The sequence below is a fragment of the Somniosus microcephalus genome, chromosome 19, assembly GCF_052327205.1.
Source record: "Somniosus microcephalus isolate GS21.2 chromosome 19, FLI_Smic_1.0, whole genome shotgun sequence".
Lineage (NCBI taxonomy): Eukaryota > Metazoa > Chordata > Chondrichthyes > Squaliformes > Somniosidae > Somniosus > Somniosus microcephalus.
This window is the reverse complement of record NC_141005.1, coordinates 24701588-24718853: the sequence shown is the minus strand read 5'-3', so window position 1 is coordinate 24718853 and position 17266 is coordinate 24701588. Positions and strand designations below refer to the sequence as shown.

The following is a 17266-nucleotide window of genomic DNA, read 5'->3' as shown; positions in this document are numbered from 1 at the left end:
CCTTCCTCCTGCCCCCATGGTCAAATTGACTGCTGACATTACTGTCCAGGCTCACACATGAAGAATGGACACTTGGACTAGGTACCAGGGGGCAACCACTGCCCATGGAACCATACCCCAACACGAGTCTGAGCCTTCAGGACAGGTCGGATTTTAAAAAATGGTCTAGATGTCCCAAAAGGCTTTTAAGTTTGTGACTACCAGCTTTCAATGTAGTGAAACACCTAACATTTGAATGTGGAAATTAATAGTTCATTAAAAGAGGGAGACATTGTAGCAACATAGCAAACAACATTTTTTCTTTAAAACGCCACTGGTTATAAAACAGTCTGCAGTTTCAACTTCCGCGAAAAAACAGTTAACACATATTCTCTTTCCTTCCTGATTGGTGTATGAAGGAGTCTTTCTAATACATACTAAATATATATGCTAGTGGCAGCTTTTTAAACTTAGTTCACTGCACTTGCTTTAAATGTTTGCATCTGCATATCTTGGACATCATCAACATATTTCTGCTGCAACTCATGCAGGTCGATCAGCCAGAAAGAACACTGCTGACTCCTGCTCCCTCTAGCGTCCCACCTCCCTTGCTAAATTCCTTAGCTGGATTCCCCAGCCTAAACCATTTGTTCCTCTACGTATTGCCATAAACCTTGTATATTATTGAATGGAATCAAAAAATCTAGTGACTGCTTCAGCTTTGTAACATGCCTTTTTAAGTGGCAATCATAGACAGCTTTATTCTTGTAGTTTGTCATCTAAACTCCTTGATTTGTAATATCATCTTGGATTTTTATAGTGCCTTTAACTTAGGAAAGAAACATCCCAAGGCACTTACGGGCTTATAATGTTATCCTATATACACTTAATATAGTACAGTATCAGAGGTTTGTGTTTTAGGCCCCTAGGCAGTCTGGTGGCACAGCGAACAAAATCAGGACTGATTTTAAAACTCAATTCATAGATACTTTACAGAACATCACTAACAACCTAACAAGAAGAAGCAAATTTGCCAACAAAACAAATTACTGTAAATTCAAATTCATTTAGGCTTTGTTCTCAATTTTATCCCCTTCTTTCCTGAATGCATGCTGGGGTATGAGTCCATGGGCCCATTCTTCATGAGCAAGCCTAGAAGGCGAGAGTCAGCAAACTATTTGACCACAAAGGGCATCACAGCCAAGCCCAATCCTGCCCCTACCTGCCATCCAAAAGTGTATACTATCCAGCAGGTACAACTCGATATAGTGACCAGGAGCACAAACGTTGGTCGATTTACATCTTCCTACCCAAGGGGTGCTGAGGCTAATCATAGAACCCCAGCTGCTGCCCTGTCCAAGATCAACTAATTTAGCACAGACACGATCAAATCGGTGAACTCCTGGTCTGTATAGCTTAGTGTGATATTTTGCAGTGCATCAGGGTAGCTCAGTTGTACATCGAGAAATTGCAGCAATATTTTAGTGGACTCCAGATATAAACCCACATATAATCCTGATCCCAGCAAAGAAGGTGAGCAAACCACCTCTTATTCACTCCCCATGCTGTACAATTCCTGAAACAAATATAACATATTTCCCACTGATCCAATTTGGAATGGGCTGCATGGTTAATGCACTGGTAAGAATTTCATCTTCATATTTTTCCCAAGTGTGGTCACTTAGCAGAAAAAGGTTTTGCTAAATGGTTTCCAATTAGGACTGACTGGTGCATGAACCATTAATTGGCTACTTTTAAGAAGATTTACAAAATGGTCCTTTTCCTTTGTGCGTGTTCTACAGAATTCCAAGCAGAATATTTCTTTGTAAACTAATTCTGTTTCATTGGGATTAGACTGTAAACTGGAAAAAAAAACTATACTGCGTGAGGAAAAGAATGAACAGCTTGGTTGGCAAGGGAAAGAAATACAGTAACTGTCTAGGCACACCGAGAGCAAGCTATTTAATCAAGTTGTAGCACAGAGGAACAAGTAAAGTAGGAATGTGCCCCCAATTTCTCCTCTCCTAAAGATGCTGAATTTTGCTGTGGTACAGTTTAACCAGTGCTGCCTCACCAAGCTCCATGTCCTCAATGGAGAGGAGCAAGGACCAATCTAGAGTGGAACTTCTAAACTGGAATTGGGCTAACTTCAATGGGATGCGAAAGGATCTAGTCAGGGTAAAATGGAACCAAAGACTGACAGGAAAAACTGTAACGGAACAATGGGTGATCTTTAAGGAGGAGATATTCCAAGTACAGGCTAGGTACGTTCCAACAAGAGGGAAGGGTAAGGGAACCAAAGTAAGGGCTCCTTGGATGACGAGGGAGATAGAGAAGATGATGAAACAAAAAAAGAGGGTGTATGATGAATGTCAGGTGAATTCTGCAAGGGAGAACCAGACCAAATACAATAAGTTGAGAGGGGAAGTGAAGATGAAAATAAGATTGGCAAAGAGAGAATATGAGAGTAGAATGGCGGTTAACATGAAAGGGAACCCAAAAATCTTCTACCGGCCTGTAAACAGTAAGCAGGTAGTAAGTGGCGGGGAGGGGCCTACTAGAGACAAAGAAGGTGATATATGCTTAAAGGTGCAGGGCAAAGCTAGAATACTCAATGAGTACTTTGTATCGGTGTTTACTAAGGAGGTGGATGCTGACAAAATATCGGTAGAAGTGGAAAAGGTAGAAGCAATGGAAGGGGTGAAAATTGATAGACAGGATGTACTAGAAAGGCTGGGTATGCTTAGAGCGGACAAGTTGCCTGGTTCAGATGGCTTGCATCCCAGGTTGCTAAGGGAATTGGGGGAGGAGATAGCGGAAGGGCTTGCAATAATTTTCCAATCTTCCCTAGATGCGGGGGAGGTGCCTGAGGATTGGAAAGTGGCAAATGTGACACCATTGTTCAAGAAAGGGTGTAAGGACAATCCTAGTAACTACAGGCCAGTCAGTTTAACATCAGTGGTGGGTAAAGTTTTAGAAACAATAATCAAGAAAAAAATTAACGGGCACTGGGAGAGGTTTAAGCTAATTAAGGAGAGCCAACACGGATTTGTAAAAGGCAGATGGAATTTTTTGATGAAGTAACAAAGAGGATTGATGAAGGGAATGCAATGGATGTTGTCTACATGGATTTTCGGAAGGCGTTTGAGAAAGTACCACATAGAAGGCTGGTTAACAAAATTGAGGCTCATGGAATAGGTGGGTCAGTGGCAGCTTGGATAAGGAATTGGCTTAAGGACAGAAAACAGCGAGTTATGGTAAATGGCTGTTTTTCAGACTGGAGGATGGTAGACAGTGGTGTTCCCCAAGGGTTAGTGCTGGGGCCACTGCTTTTTTGAGATATATATAAATAAATGACCTGGATATTGGGATACAGAGTAGAATTTCTAAACTTGCCGATGGCACCAAACTTGTGTGGCAAACAGTGAGGATATCATCAACCGACTGCAACAGGACATAGAAAGGCTAGCAGAATGGGCAGATGGAATTTAATACAGGGAAGTGTGAGGTGATGCATTTCGGCAGAAGGAACAGGGAGAGGCAATATACACTTAATGGCACAGTTTTAAAGAGTGTGCAGGGATAGAGGGACCTGGGAGTTAATGTGCATAGGTGGCAGGACATATTGAGAGAGTGGTTAGCAAAGCATATGGGATCTTGGGCTTCATAAATAGAGGTACTGAGTACAAAAGTAGAGAAGTTATGCTGAAACTTTATAAAGCACTGGTTAGGCCACAACTGGAGTATTGCATCCAGTTCTGGTCACCACACTTTAGGAAGGGTGTGCAGGCCCTTAAGAGGGTGCAGAGGAGATTTACCAGAATGGTTCCGGGGATGGGGGATCTTAGCTACAAGGACAGGTTGGAGGAGCTGGATTTGTTTTCATTAGAGCAGGGTGATTTGATAGAGGTGTACAAGATTATGACGGGTTTGGATAAGCTAGATGGGGAAAGGTTGTTCCCACGAGTTGATGGTACAAGGACTAGGGGACACAGATTTAAGATTTCGGGCAAGAGATACAGGGGGGACGTGAGGAAAAACTGTTTTTTACGCAGCGAGTGGTGAGGACCTGGAACTTGTGTAAGCGGAGACACTCAATGTTTTCAAGGGGAGACTGGATAGACACTTGATGGAAATAAATTTGCAGGGCTATGGGGATAGAGTGGGGGAATGGGACTGACTGGATTGCTCTACAGAGAGTCGGCACGGACTCGATGGGCCGAATGGCCTTCTTCTGTGCCATATGACTCTGAGTGTTAGAAGGGTATTAAAATGTGAAAGTCATCAGAGCCATAAGATCCTGTCCCAACCAACTTCCGCACATCTTGCCCCGACCTGATACATGCAGATTTTCCAGTGGGGCCGCTGGATAGTGTCCAGAGTAGGAACCCTAGTTGATTTCTTTACCCACCCCCCACCAACCTCAGGGCACTGAGGCAAATTGTGGTACCCCAACTGCTGCCCTGGCTGAAAATAATTAAATTAGCACAGCGGGGCGAATATTATAACTGGGACCCTCCTGGTATCCATGGCTTAGTGTGGTGCTCTTACCCTCCAACAAGCAGGAGAGCTCAAATTGGAGTTACTTAAAATGTTATCCCAACTTATTTGCTCCTCTGTACTTAATTTGATTGTATAACTCTAGGACCCTTGGCACGGTTAAAGGACAGATGGTATTCTTCATTGTTGAACTCTGCAAATAGAAGTAATACAGTAACCGCATAGCGCTCATCATCTCGCCAGACACAAATTCCACTATAGATTAAGCAAGATCTTTCAACACTGTACATGTCTGAGCTGAATACATTACATTCAGTACGACACACTTACCCAAGTAGTTTCCTCTTGCGAAGAATTGGGTTATTAACAGAGTTTAGAGGTTTAAGGCTCACTTTCAGATCCTGAATTCTCATACTGGCCAGCTGTTCTGCATGGGCCTGCTGGATCCCAGCAACCATTGCCTGTGATACACAGATTCACCATCAGTACAAGCTGTGCTACAAGACAACAAATCACCAACAGAGGGACTATCCCACCCTGCAAACACATACAGCAGCAACCATGGTGGCAACCATAGAGAGCTTCTGCTAACCTAGGGCGGAAGGATCTCAGACTCCGTATGAAGCTCAGTTGATACTTCAACAAGGGATAACAAAGATCTTCTATGAATCAATTTCTTTGATATAGAACTTCACAAACACAAGAAAAGTTTGAAAATTGTCAATCTAATGCATTATCTCCTTAGGATTTAATCAATTCTTAAAAAGTGTTTCACAAGGTGAGGAGTTGCCATTTGAACCATCTTAGTTTTAATGCAGTAAGAAAAATACTAACCCTTGCAATTCTATAGACAGCAGGAGTCACTAATTATGTAAAAAGCTGCTGGCCACTTGTGACCGGGCCATCAATAGTTATAGAGGATTCACCTTATCCATCATCATTTGGGAAGATGGGAGGATGTTATCTAAAGCCTCTGTGGAGTTCAGCCAGGGATGATCCAGCACCCCTTCAATATTGAGTCGCTCCTCTGGCTTTACCTTCAGCAATCTGCGGAGGAGAACAATATACTCTGAAACTGAAGTTTGGAAAAGAACGAAGTCCACATACTATTTCTATCTGTTAATGGAGAAAAAAGCTCCTACAATCAGGTTGCTAATTCCAACCAGAAAACATCCGAGCATCAAGAACATAAGAAATAGGAGCAGCAGTAGGCTATTTGGTCGCTCGAGCCTGCTCCGCCATTCAGTAAGATCATGGCTGATCGGATCTTGGCCTCAACTCCACTTTCCTGTCCACAGCTCCCCATAGCCCTCGACTCCCTTATCGTTCAAAAATCGGTCTATCTCCATCTTAAATATATTCAATGACTCCGCCTCCACAGCACTCTGGGGTAGAGAATTCCAAAGATTCACGACCCTCAGAAGAAATTCTTCCTCATCTCCATTTTAAATGGGCGACTCCTTATTCTGCCCCCTAGTTCTAGATTCCCCGAGTGGAAACATCCTCTCCAAATCTATCCTGTCAAGCCCCCTCAGAATCTTATACGTTTCAGTAAGATCACCTCTCATTCTTCTAAACTCCAATGAGTATAGGCCTAACCTGCTCAACCTTTCTTCATAAGACAACCCCTTCATCTCAGGAATCAACCTAGTGAACCTTCTCTGAACTGCCTCCAATGCAAGTATATTCCTCCTTAAAGAAGGGGACCAAATCTGTACGCAGTACTCTAGGTGTAGTTTCACCAAAGCCCTGTACAGTTTGTAGCAAGACTTCCCTACTTTTATACTCCATCCCCCTTGCAACAAAGGCCAACATTCCATTTGCCTTCCTAATTATTTGCTGTACCTGTATGCTAACTTTTAGTGTTTCATGTACAAGGACCCCCAGATCCCTCTGTACCGCAGCATTTTGTAGTCTTTCATTTAAATAATAATTTGCTTTTTTATTTTTTCTTCCAAAGTGGATAACCTCACATTTTCCCACATTATACTCCATCTGCCAAATGTTTGCCCACTCACTTAACCTGTCTATATCCCTTTGCAGATTCTGTGTGTCCTCTTCACAACTTGCTTTCCCACCTACCTGTGTATCATCAGCAAATTTGGCTACATTACACTCGGTCCCTTCATCCAAGTCATTAATATAGATTGCAAACAGCTGAGGCCCCAGCACTGATCCCTGTGGAACCCCACTAGTTACAGTTTGCCAACCTGAAAATGACCCATTTTTCCCGACTCTCTGTTTCCTGTTAGTTAGCCAATCCTATATCCATGTTAATATATTACCCCCAACCCCAATGAGCTCTTATCTTGTGCAGTAATCTTTTATGTGGCACCTTATCAAATGCCTTCTGGAAATCCAAATACATGACATCTACTGGTTCCCCTTTATCCACCCTGCTCGTTACATCCTCAAAGAACTCCAGCAAATTTGTCAAACATGATTTCCCTTTCATAAAACCATGCTGACTCTGCTTGACTGTATCATGGTTTTCTAAATGTCCTGCTACTACTTCCTTAATAATGGACTCCAGCATTTTCCCAATGACAGACGTTAGGCTAACTGGTCTATAGTTTCCTGCTTTCCGTCTCCCTCCTTTCTTGAATAGGGGTGTTACATTTGCAGTTTTCCAATCGGCTGGGACCTCTCCAGAATCCAGGCAATTATTGGTAGATTACAACCAATGCACCCACTAGCTCTGCAGCCACTTCTTTCAAGACCCTAGAATGCAGGCCATCAGATCCAGGGGACTTGTCCACCTTTAGTCCCATAAGTTTGCCTAGTACTTTTTCTCTAGTGATAGTTTTAAGTTCCCCCTCCCTATAGCCCCTTGAGAGCAGCACATCAATGCTGTAGAACACTGACAGCACAAATGTGGCCTTGGTCCACTTCAGTGGTGTCCACTATTGTTATTCACCCTACAATAAAATGGTTTGCTGAATGCAAGGTCCACAAATATCTTGTCTTGATGGTCAGTTGATACAAATTTTATGAATATTTCCGCAATGTCCCCCAGCACCACCTCAGACTAGTCCTACTACACGACAATGACACAGCTACTCAACTCACTTTCTCACAATGTCCTTTGCCATCTCGGAAATCTGACTCCACTCTTCCTCTGGGAATTCAAAACTTCCCGTCATGATCTTTTTTCGCATGTCCTTCGGGATTGTCCGGCTGTGGTGCTTGGAATAAAACGGTGGATATCCACATAGCATGACGTAAATAATTACGCCCAGCGACCACAGGTCACAGCTCTGGGATAATAAACAAAACAAAAAATTTAAATAAGATTTTTATATATAAAAAAAATACTGTTTTTAAAATAGAAATGGGATGATATCTTGGGATTTACTTGGTGAATTTGCCAGGCATCACCCCCCGGCACCACTTGCAGAGGAGAAGGTGGGTAGCCCGCTCTCGGGCCTTACTCAATGCTACACTAAACTAGGTGCTGGCCGGAATATGAAGAATGTGGCCCAAAGAGGTTTTCCCTACATCCCTGTAGAAAAAGTCCCTCATCTTCGCTCAGCACCACCTACAGCCCCTTGTCCGAGATCAGGAACTCATCAAGCTGAGGGGGATCATGGAAGCAACTCAGTTTCCACCATCTTTGGTATTCATGCTGTGTCACTAGACTACTTTTAGATTGTCACCGCCACCTGTCAGATATCATATCATTGGTATAATCGTCACATACTATAAACGAGGCTGCAGTATGGCTTTTTATTGGGAGCGTGTAAAAACAATGGGGCTTCAAAGATTTGAACGTTTGCTGCACCAAAGCGTTGAGTGCCTCTGAAATTGGAGAGGGAAGAGACAGAATACAGGGTGAAAGAAACACAGAACATGAGAAAGCTCAAGAGACACAGGCAACTTATGTCTAATTTGAAATTCAATTAGAACAAGCAAAGAGTCAAAGCTTTGCTGTGGCTCATGACCGTTCTGCACAGCTGCAGTAAAGGCACCACCTAGATTCTTAAGAGACCAGAAACTATAAATGAAACAGAACTTACATTTATATAGCACCTTTCACAATATCAGAACGCCCCAAAGTGCTTTACAGCCAATGAAGCACTTTTGAAGTGTAGTCACTATTGTAATGTAGGGAATGTGGCAGGCAATCTGCGCACAGCAAGCTCCCACAAATAGCAATGTGATAATGACCAGGTCATTTTAAAAAAAAGTGATTTTGGTTGAGGGATAAATGTTGGCCAGGACACCGGGGAGAACACCCCGGCTGTTCTTCGAATAGTGCCATGGAATCTTTTACATCCACCTGAGGAGGCATTGGTTTAACGTCTCATCCGACAGTGCAGCACTCTCCCAGCACTGCACTGGAGTGTCAGCCTAGATTTTGTGCTCAAGTCTCTGGAGTGGGATTTAAACCCACAACCTTCTGACTCGGAGGCGAGGGTGCCACCAACTGAGCCACGGCTGACACAAACGAGTAAGGGAACTAGTTTCTCAAATTTAGCATACAGGAAACTCTTTTTTATCCGGCACCGACGGGGTGCCGGTTTATCAAAAAGTCCGGATTACAGAGAGGTATAGTAAAAGGTACGAGAGCCCCGTACACGGCCACAGATCCAGGCGTCCCTGTTGCAAAGCAATAGGTGCAGGAACCCCGGCCACAGATCCAGGCGTCCCTGTTGCATAGCAACAGGTGCAGGAACCCCGGTTACATGGCCACAGATCCAGGAACGGCCACTAATATGAAGTAAAACTTACCTGAACCTACTCCTGAATTTTGCCAGTTAATAGAGATTTCCGGTTATTTAGGTGCTGGTAAATCGAGAGTTTCCTGTATTATAATGGCAGATTCCTGCAAAAATGAAGTCACAAAACTGCCAATACCAAGCCAGCTCTATATTCAGTTTAAAAATATAAGGAATAGTCAAAAGGAGGGTTACCACCTCATGTAAACCGGAACACAAAAATAATGGCATTACTACTTGAACCTAGGTACTTCCGTAATTGTGTCATTTTAATTGTGTATATTAATTGGGGACCCTTGCAACAGCAGCTGGGTGAGCGACAAGGCAACAGCTCAGCTAAAAAAAAAGTTAAGGACACTGGTTCTTTGGCACACAGCTTCAGATCAAAAGCCACAAGATTAAAAACCTCTTCAAGTAACTTAGAGATTTAGACTTAGAGGGAAACTCCATTAACAGCTCATACGGTTGCTATTCCAACAATGCACCTCCCATTATAACAAGGTTGTCACCCTCCTACCAACACTGCACATTATAGTTAGTCTGAGGTAAAAAAAAAGAAAATATTCAAAAATACAACTGGAGGAAAGTTTGGGGGGGGGGGGGGGGGTAGGAAAACAATATCCCCCAGTACGGAGACTGACTCAGTAATTTTTAAAAATAAATCAGGGAGTTGGTTTTGCAAAAGAACATTGTATATGTTTAGAGATTGGGAAGGGACTCTTAGTTAACCTTAGTGATGTCATTGCTAACTACATCATGTGTGAAATATAAAATGCTACGTTTCTGAATGACGCAAAAAGATTTCATTAAGCTGCCAGACTTCTATTTTACACTATGGATGACAGAGTGCTGTAGGGAAGCTTTAGTAACACTCTTTTCATTTATATGCCTTTAAATAGACCTCTAATTTGGTTTGATGTATATATTTTTTTAAGTATCAATGTCCTGATGGTGATGTTTCATAAATCCATAAAGAGCAGACTGAAGGACTAAACACTGCAGAGAGTAACTGATCACAAAAATGGTAGAATAGATGCTTCTTACCAAACCACTTTCTTAATCATTTCCTCCTTTTTAAGTTAAAAAAAATGCCCTTAACTCTTTAGGACCACTCCCCATTCTACTGCAAGAGGCCAGGCAACCTATCATCAGGATCCTACCAGCACCTGTCTACAAAGGGGGCTGGATTTTATCAATGGAGGCGTGTAGGAGGCGGGACTACAACTTTTGGGGTTGTAGTCCCGCATCCATCGAGTTGTGGCCAACCCACTCGATTTTCACTTGATTGACCTTGTTGAGCCCGCCCAGCGGGCTCAGCAGGCCAATTAAGGGCCACCCGGCGACAGGTGATGTCACAGATTGACATTTCATCTGTCAAAAGCTTTTGACAGATGAAATATCAGCGTTTGACAACTCTTTGAAGCTGTCAAACACTGACAATCTGTACTCCAAGTTAATTCCTTCCTCTCAAGCTGATTTAGAGATCTCTCCAGAACAGAAAGCAGAATGCTGCAGATTTTGACAGCTCGAGGCCATTCTGCTTTCTGTGCCGGTGAGGTGAGGGACTCCCGAGACCTGAAGGAAGGAAGGCTGTAAAGGTAAGTAAAACTTATTTAAACACTTTACACACACCAAACATACTTACCTCTGCACTCATGCACCCATCACTCACCTGAACACCGGACATCTCGAACCCTCCAAGTCCTTCAGCCCGACGGTCCGCCTCGCTAACTTGCCGTGGTTTGGAGCCATCGGGAAGCCCACACTTCAGGGATAAAAATAGGGATTAGGCTAAAAACTGCCTGTTAACTACCTGTTAACAGGCAGTTAATTGGTACTAATCCCCTTCCCACCTCGGGGAGGTGGCTCCCAGTGCGGGTCGGGTACCTGCCTCCTGTGAAACGGGCATGGAGGCGGGATGGGTTCGTGCCCCCCGATTTCGCGATTTTAACCCCACACACGCCTCCAATCCCACCTCAACGGCCCAATGAAATTCGAGCCCAGGGTCTCTGGAAAGTAAGCCACATCCCAGGATGACTCACTTACCAATTTTTCCCTGTCCCAATGATTACTGTTATTTTATGGGGAGGAGGGGTTGGGAAAGGAAGGACCCCTTCGCTGCTCAACGCCCCCTGCTAGCGACCATACTGAGATCACAAAATCACTGTGGAATCATGGTCACAAACTAACTTCCTTCTCTATTTTGGGAAGGGGGGGGGGTCAGAAAGAGAAAGAGGGCAGAATTAGTATATCACTGTGCAACACTACATGAATTTAATTTATATCTGCCTCAACTCCACATAGTGTACTTTAGCAGAGAGAGAAGGAATAATAAACTAAGATGAAGACTTCCTTATTACTATATTATGGCTGAGCCAGCCCATTCTGTTGGCTCAGAACTAGTCCTGCCAGTAACATTTCATTTAACCAGCTATACCTTTGTCTTTATGGCATCCAAAGGCAGTGCTAGATAATACTCTATATAAAGTGAAAAAAGGTTACCTTGTTGTATGTGTAGGGAGTGGGTGAGGTAGGTATTATTCCAGATTTCTCTTTCTGATGTCTCCTCTGTGCCTCCAGTACCTGCAACAGAAAGAAAAAGATTAAATGGAGAACACGAGTCTCCATAGTACAGTGCACCATGCAAGCTACTTCAATTTAACAAAATAAAAAGCAGGATACGGTTTCCTTTAACTGGTGAGTAAAGCATGAATGAGGCTGAAACCTAAAAGATTAGAGGAAAAACCCTTAACATTTTCCAAGAGATTGAGTGAGGGAGAAGAAAAACAAAGAAACTCGATGTGAAAGTATTGTGACTGGCACATTCCTGCAGGGCATAGAATTATCACGAGCATGGGAACATTTCAGACATATCTGTTGGACACAGTTCTGATTGCCTCAAATTTTCCATGAAGCAAACATTTACTCACTTACTCTACTGCCTTGGAGCACATTGTACAAAATTCTTATCGAATCCTATCAGTTGCCATGTTGCTTCCTCACCCACCCCAGTATATGCTCAGATAAATAAAAAATATCAAACAACAACAAAATTCATGAATGTATCAGTAAACTTATCCATAAATTTAGCATAGAATACAGGAAACTCTTTTTTATCCGGGACCGACGTGGTGCCGGTTCATCAAAAATTCCGGATAACCGAGAGCTATAGTAAAAGATACGGAGAGCTGAGAGCTCCGTATAAAGCAACAAACCCTGTTGCTTAGCAACAGGTGAACAATGGCCACAAGTTCCAAGCATCTCTGTAGCTTAGCAACAGCTGCAGCCACACCCTTGCACAGCAACAGATCGGGGAAGGCAAGTACAATATGAAGTAAAACTTACTTGAACCTACTCCTGAATTTTGCCGGTTAACCGAGATTTCCGGTTATTTAGGTGCCGGTAAATCGAGAGTTTCCTGTAGTTACATATTCTAATTCCCTGTAACCACTTCACCATACCCCTCCCCTCTCTGGGACCTTGGCCTTCAGTTATCCTCTGTTGGCTACACCATCCATTCTTTACCTCAGCCTTCTTAGCAATACTTTTCAGAACCTCTGCACATGCACCACCTCATTGCCCACACTGACCATAGTATGCCTCTCAATTTTCTGCTATCCATGAAGCACAAGTCAGTAACTAAACAACACGTGCGCTCTAAGCATTCATCATCACATCGGAGTTAGATCACCACTCTGCAACGGGTTGCACATCTCGAGAGCTCACCAAGCTGACTGGTTCTTGGTCTTGGATCCATGGTTCTGGGGCAGATGCGAATTGTTCACCGAGCACTGCCTCAACAAGAATGGAAGGACAATCGTAGGCAACATGCACACAGTTACGCTTTTCCTTCACACCACAAAGTTCCCAACGTAACCAGTCTCCCAATCACTTCCTTTGAAATCCGACCCCTTCAACAGCTTGCCAGTTTGTTATGAGACTTTCTTTACCACAGAATTTATCAATGACAGCCATCAAATCAAACCCCCTCCGTTATTCCTATTCCCTGCATAGGCAATTAGACAAGTAATCAACATGGTGTAGAATGCAGACAGAACATTAAAGTGAGTGAATATTTTCCTATTTTATATCTGCAACCCTCATCATCACGCCACACCTCCACAATAAAACCTGACAGTTTCTGTTTCATCTGACTCACTGTGAATAATGCCACAAGAAAGCCATTAGTGGCAATTTAGAAATCTTTTTAAAGATTTTTTTCCCCCCAAGGACATAACCCAAAAGAGGAAAAAAAAATCTGTTGCTCCTCTTAACTGTGCCCTTCAAGTAGTTAACATTAAACAGTAACAATCAAAGAATTATAAGTGGTGGTTACATTCGACCAGAAAGGACTGATTGGTACAGTGGGCAGAGTTGCCAGCTCTGGGACCTGGGTTCCAATTCAGCCCAGACTGGTGGGATAAAAGCAGCTTCTCTCTGATGGCTATAAGAGACCGAAGTGAAATGAATTTGGATGCTTTTTCAATCCTGTTTATACTAGGCACAAGTCCACAACAGAATTGCCCTGAAGCAATAGTATTTTGCCAGTTTTACTCGGAGAAGACAAGGATGGTTGGTGTGGGAAATCGAGCATTTACCAATTTTAACACTGGCTGGCTGGGGTTGGTTGCAGAGTAAAACATCCTCTGCTCTGCTATACTCAACCCTAAAAGCACTTAGGAAAGCTGCTATTGCTCCATCTCCCAACACTGATATTGCTGACCTTGATGTGCACCAAAAAATGGACTCCTCAAACAGGTTTTGCCAATGTTCTAGGCGTCTAGCAATTACAGCACTTGTGTACCTAACAGATGGTCATCAGCAAGAGCCCCAGACTGCTCACCTCTCATATTACCTGCCATTATTAGGAGAGCTTTGGTGAATTCTCAGGTAGACCAGTAAGTGGGCAGCAAAAATAAAAAATCACACACACTTACCTGAGGTGCTACATAATATGGAGTGAACTGTGGAGTCATCAGGTCCCCGTGATCGATCTTGGCAAATCCAAAGTCGCACAGTTTAACTGGTGCATCCTGCAAGATGGAAGAGTCAGGGATCAAAAATCGGAATGGAAAACATAATCAGTCAGCCTTGTTACAAGACCATAGAGGTTTTCAACACGGACGACCATGCGACCCATTATGTCTGTGCCGGCTCTTTGCGAGAGCAATCCAGCACTCATTAACACAGCCCCATGCTCTCCCATAGCACTGTTTATCAACGTTTTATCTTACCTCACACTAAATTGCATCTGCCTCGTCAGCCCATTTAGCTAACCTATATCCTTCTGAAGTCTCTTAACAGTCCTTCTCGCTGTTTTGCCAAACCCACTAATTTTGTGTTATCAGCAAATTTCAATATCGCGCTTGCTATACCCAAGCCCGTATATATGTTTTATAGGGATATACATTTATAAAAGCACAAGTTTTATAAAATAAAATTATAAAAGCTTCTTCAATCCAAACAACGGCCAATATGACGAACATATTTTTCTACCTGCCCAATCTTAAAACTATTTTTCTCTGCGCATCATTCCAGAGAGGGCAGTGTCTTGACCGCTTTCTTTTTCTTAAAAAAGATAATCACCCAGTTAGTGAAGTCACTATACAGTTTTGTAGCCAAGTGCTTGTAGGGAAACAGACTGGCACACTGGGGTTGTTGGTACAGTTACACATACACTGGAAACAATGCACTATGTAGGGTCATGATAATTTGGTGACGTTCTTGGGATTTGGTTAGGGCATTGCCCTTTGTAGGGCACAGGGAGGGGCCGTTTGCTTGTAGCCACAAGCTAGCCTTCTCGGAAGGCTGAAGGCTTCCTGTTACTTCCCAAGTCCCATACATAACCTGCTCTGAATGTTGAAGCCGCAGATCTTTCACTCATTTGTTGTGGAGTGGTTTCACTTCACTATGGGGAGGGAATGCCTCTTCTTACAGCTGGCAGTGGCAGTTGCACTAGCCTGCATGTTGTTGGGCGTGGTGGAGAACAGGGAAGGGGCTGGCATGCTCAGCATCATTGGGGTGTAAAGTGTTAATGCTCCAATCTCACTTCAGAAAAAGAAAAAAAGTGGTCGAATCGTGGCAGGGGAGGGTGAGAACAAAGACCATAGAAGAGGAAAGAAGGATAAGTTGAATTTATTTCTGTCCTCTGCACATAATTAACGATTTAAGTAAAGTGCAGCCAACAGCAGATAAAGCTCCTCCCCCACATTGCCATTTGCTGCACTCCAGAGTATTAATGACCCAATCGTAGACCCATGTAGATGCGGCAGTGCGAATTTGCTGTCAAATTGAGGCCTGCTGTTCAGATAAGCTAAACTTGCAGAGCTGGTTTATCACGCTTCTACAAATCTGACCTCCATATTTTACATAGCAGCCTAGAAGACCCAAGGACACCGTACATCGGACTACAAATAAAAAAAAAAGTGGTAAATGGATGTCAATCTCTCTGGACAGGAATAATTAAAAGGTGATGGGAAAGCACCCAAAGTCTGCATACAAGACATTGACATCAAGAGACGATCCTTACACAGGAAGTGAAGGTCCATGGTGATGTCACTCACCTAGCATTCTAAGCCATGAACAAGTACAACACAGCCACAGATAGCCTAAATAAATCAGCACAAAGTGTTTGGAGTGGAGGCATGAGAAACATCCAAAATCATTAATTGAAGAGAAGACCAAGTAATGGAAGAAAAAGAACTTCACCATTGGTATCTTGTCTCTTTTTTATGGGTGGGTGGGGAGATTGAAGAACACTAATTTCACTATAAATACTCACTCATAGTACTGATTAGGAACAAAAAACAACTTTATGCTGCTACCTGTTAACACAAGTCCTAAATTGGATCACATGCCAGAAGTCTACCGGAGACATAGGAAAATAGGAGCAGGAGTAGGCCATTTAGCTCCTCGAGCCTGTTCCGCCATTCAATGAGATCATGGCTGAACTACGACCTAACTCCATATACCCGCACATCCCTTAATACCTTTGGTTAACAAAAAATCAATCACAGATTTAAAATTAACAATTGACCTAGCATCAATTGCCATTTGTGGGAAAGAGTTCCAAACGTCTACCACCTTTGTGTGTAGAAGTGTTTCCTAATTTCACTCCTGAAAGGTCTGGCTCTAATTTTTAGACTATGCCCCCTAGTCCTAGAATCCCCAACCAGCGGAAATAGTTTCTCTCTAGCTGTTCCCCTCAATATCTTGAAAACTTCGATCAAATCACCTCTTAACCTTCTAAATTCCAGGGAATATAATTCTAATTTGTGTAATCTCTCCTCGTAATTTAATCCTTGGAGACCTTCACTTCCCCGTCACCCCTCTCCACCCCACAAGGATTCTGTTCCAAGTCACATTCTGACCAATACTTAGCATGCTGCTACCAAGTGATATTAAAAATATAAACTCAATTTCAGGGGTATACTTTAGTATCTATCCATAATATATTTAATGTTTTACACATAGCATGCACTTCCCATGCTTATAGGAAGGTCATGACAATTTGTTTCCATCATGCTTGGGTGCTGTGCCTGGTTATTAGGTTTAAATTTCCCATAAACTTACATTGTACTTACCTTTCGGTCTTCCCAGAGGTGCGAGTCTCCGAGGTAGGTGGGGCTATGCCCCACACCTGGAAATGTAGTTTCCAGGCCTGATCCCTCTACCCACTCTCCAACTGCAAACCCAAATGTACCCCTGATTCACCAGCCTCTGACCTGGCCACATCCCACTCTGACCAGCACTTGCACCTCCCACTAAAAAAAAGGAAAAGAGAGAAAAGAAAAAAAAAAGAGAAAGAAAATGAGAGGAGAGTGGGGAATATAAAAAAAAATGAACCAGCAGCACGACGACCACAGAAACAGGCAAGACAGAGAGCGCATCTTACAGCAACAACTTGCATTTATATAGCGCCTTTAACGTAATAAAACATCCTAAGGCGTTTCACAGGAGCGTTATCACACAACATTTTACACCGAGCCACATAAGGAGATATTAGGACAGGAGAGGTAGGTTTTAAAGGAGTGTCTTGAGGAGGAGAGAGGTGTGAAGAGGTTTAGGAA

At 43.1% G+C, this 17266-nt stretch overlaps 1 protein-coding gene across 5 annotated transcripts in view; it reads right to left on the bottom strand.

The window, feature by feature from the left end:
* The window catches only part of mapkapk5 (MAPK activated protein kinase 5), a 78588-nt gene that overhangs the window by 23345 nt on the left and 37977 nt on the right, over positions 1-17266 (bottom strand). For all 5 annotated transcript variants that reach the window (XM_085961386.1, XM_085961385.1, XM_085961387.1 and 2 more), the window contains 5 exons: positions 14135-14230; positions 11700-11780; positions 7549-7736; positions 5406-5526; positions 4810-4940 (listed from right to left, as the gene is read on the bottom strand). In XM_085961386.1, the coding sequence (XP_085817512.1) occupies positions 4810-4940; positions 5406-5526; positions 7549-7736; positions 11700-11780; positions 14135-14230 (617 nt within the window). The remainder of the gene's footprint in view (positions 1-4809; positions 4941-5405; positions 5527-7548; positions 7737-11699; positions 11781-14134; positions 14231-17266) is intronic.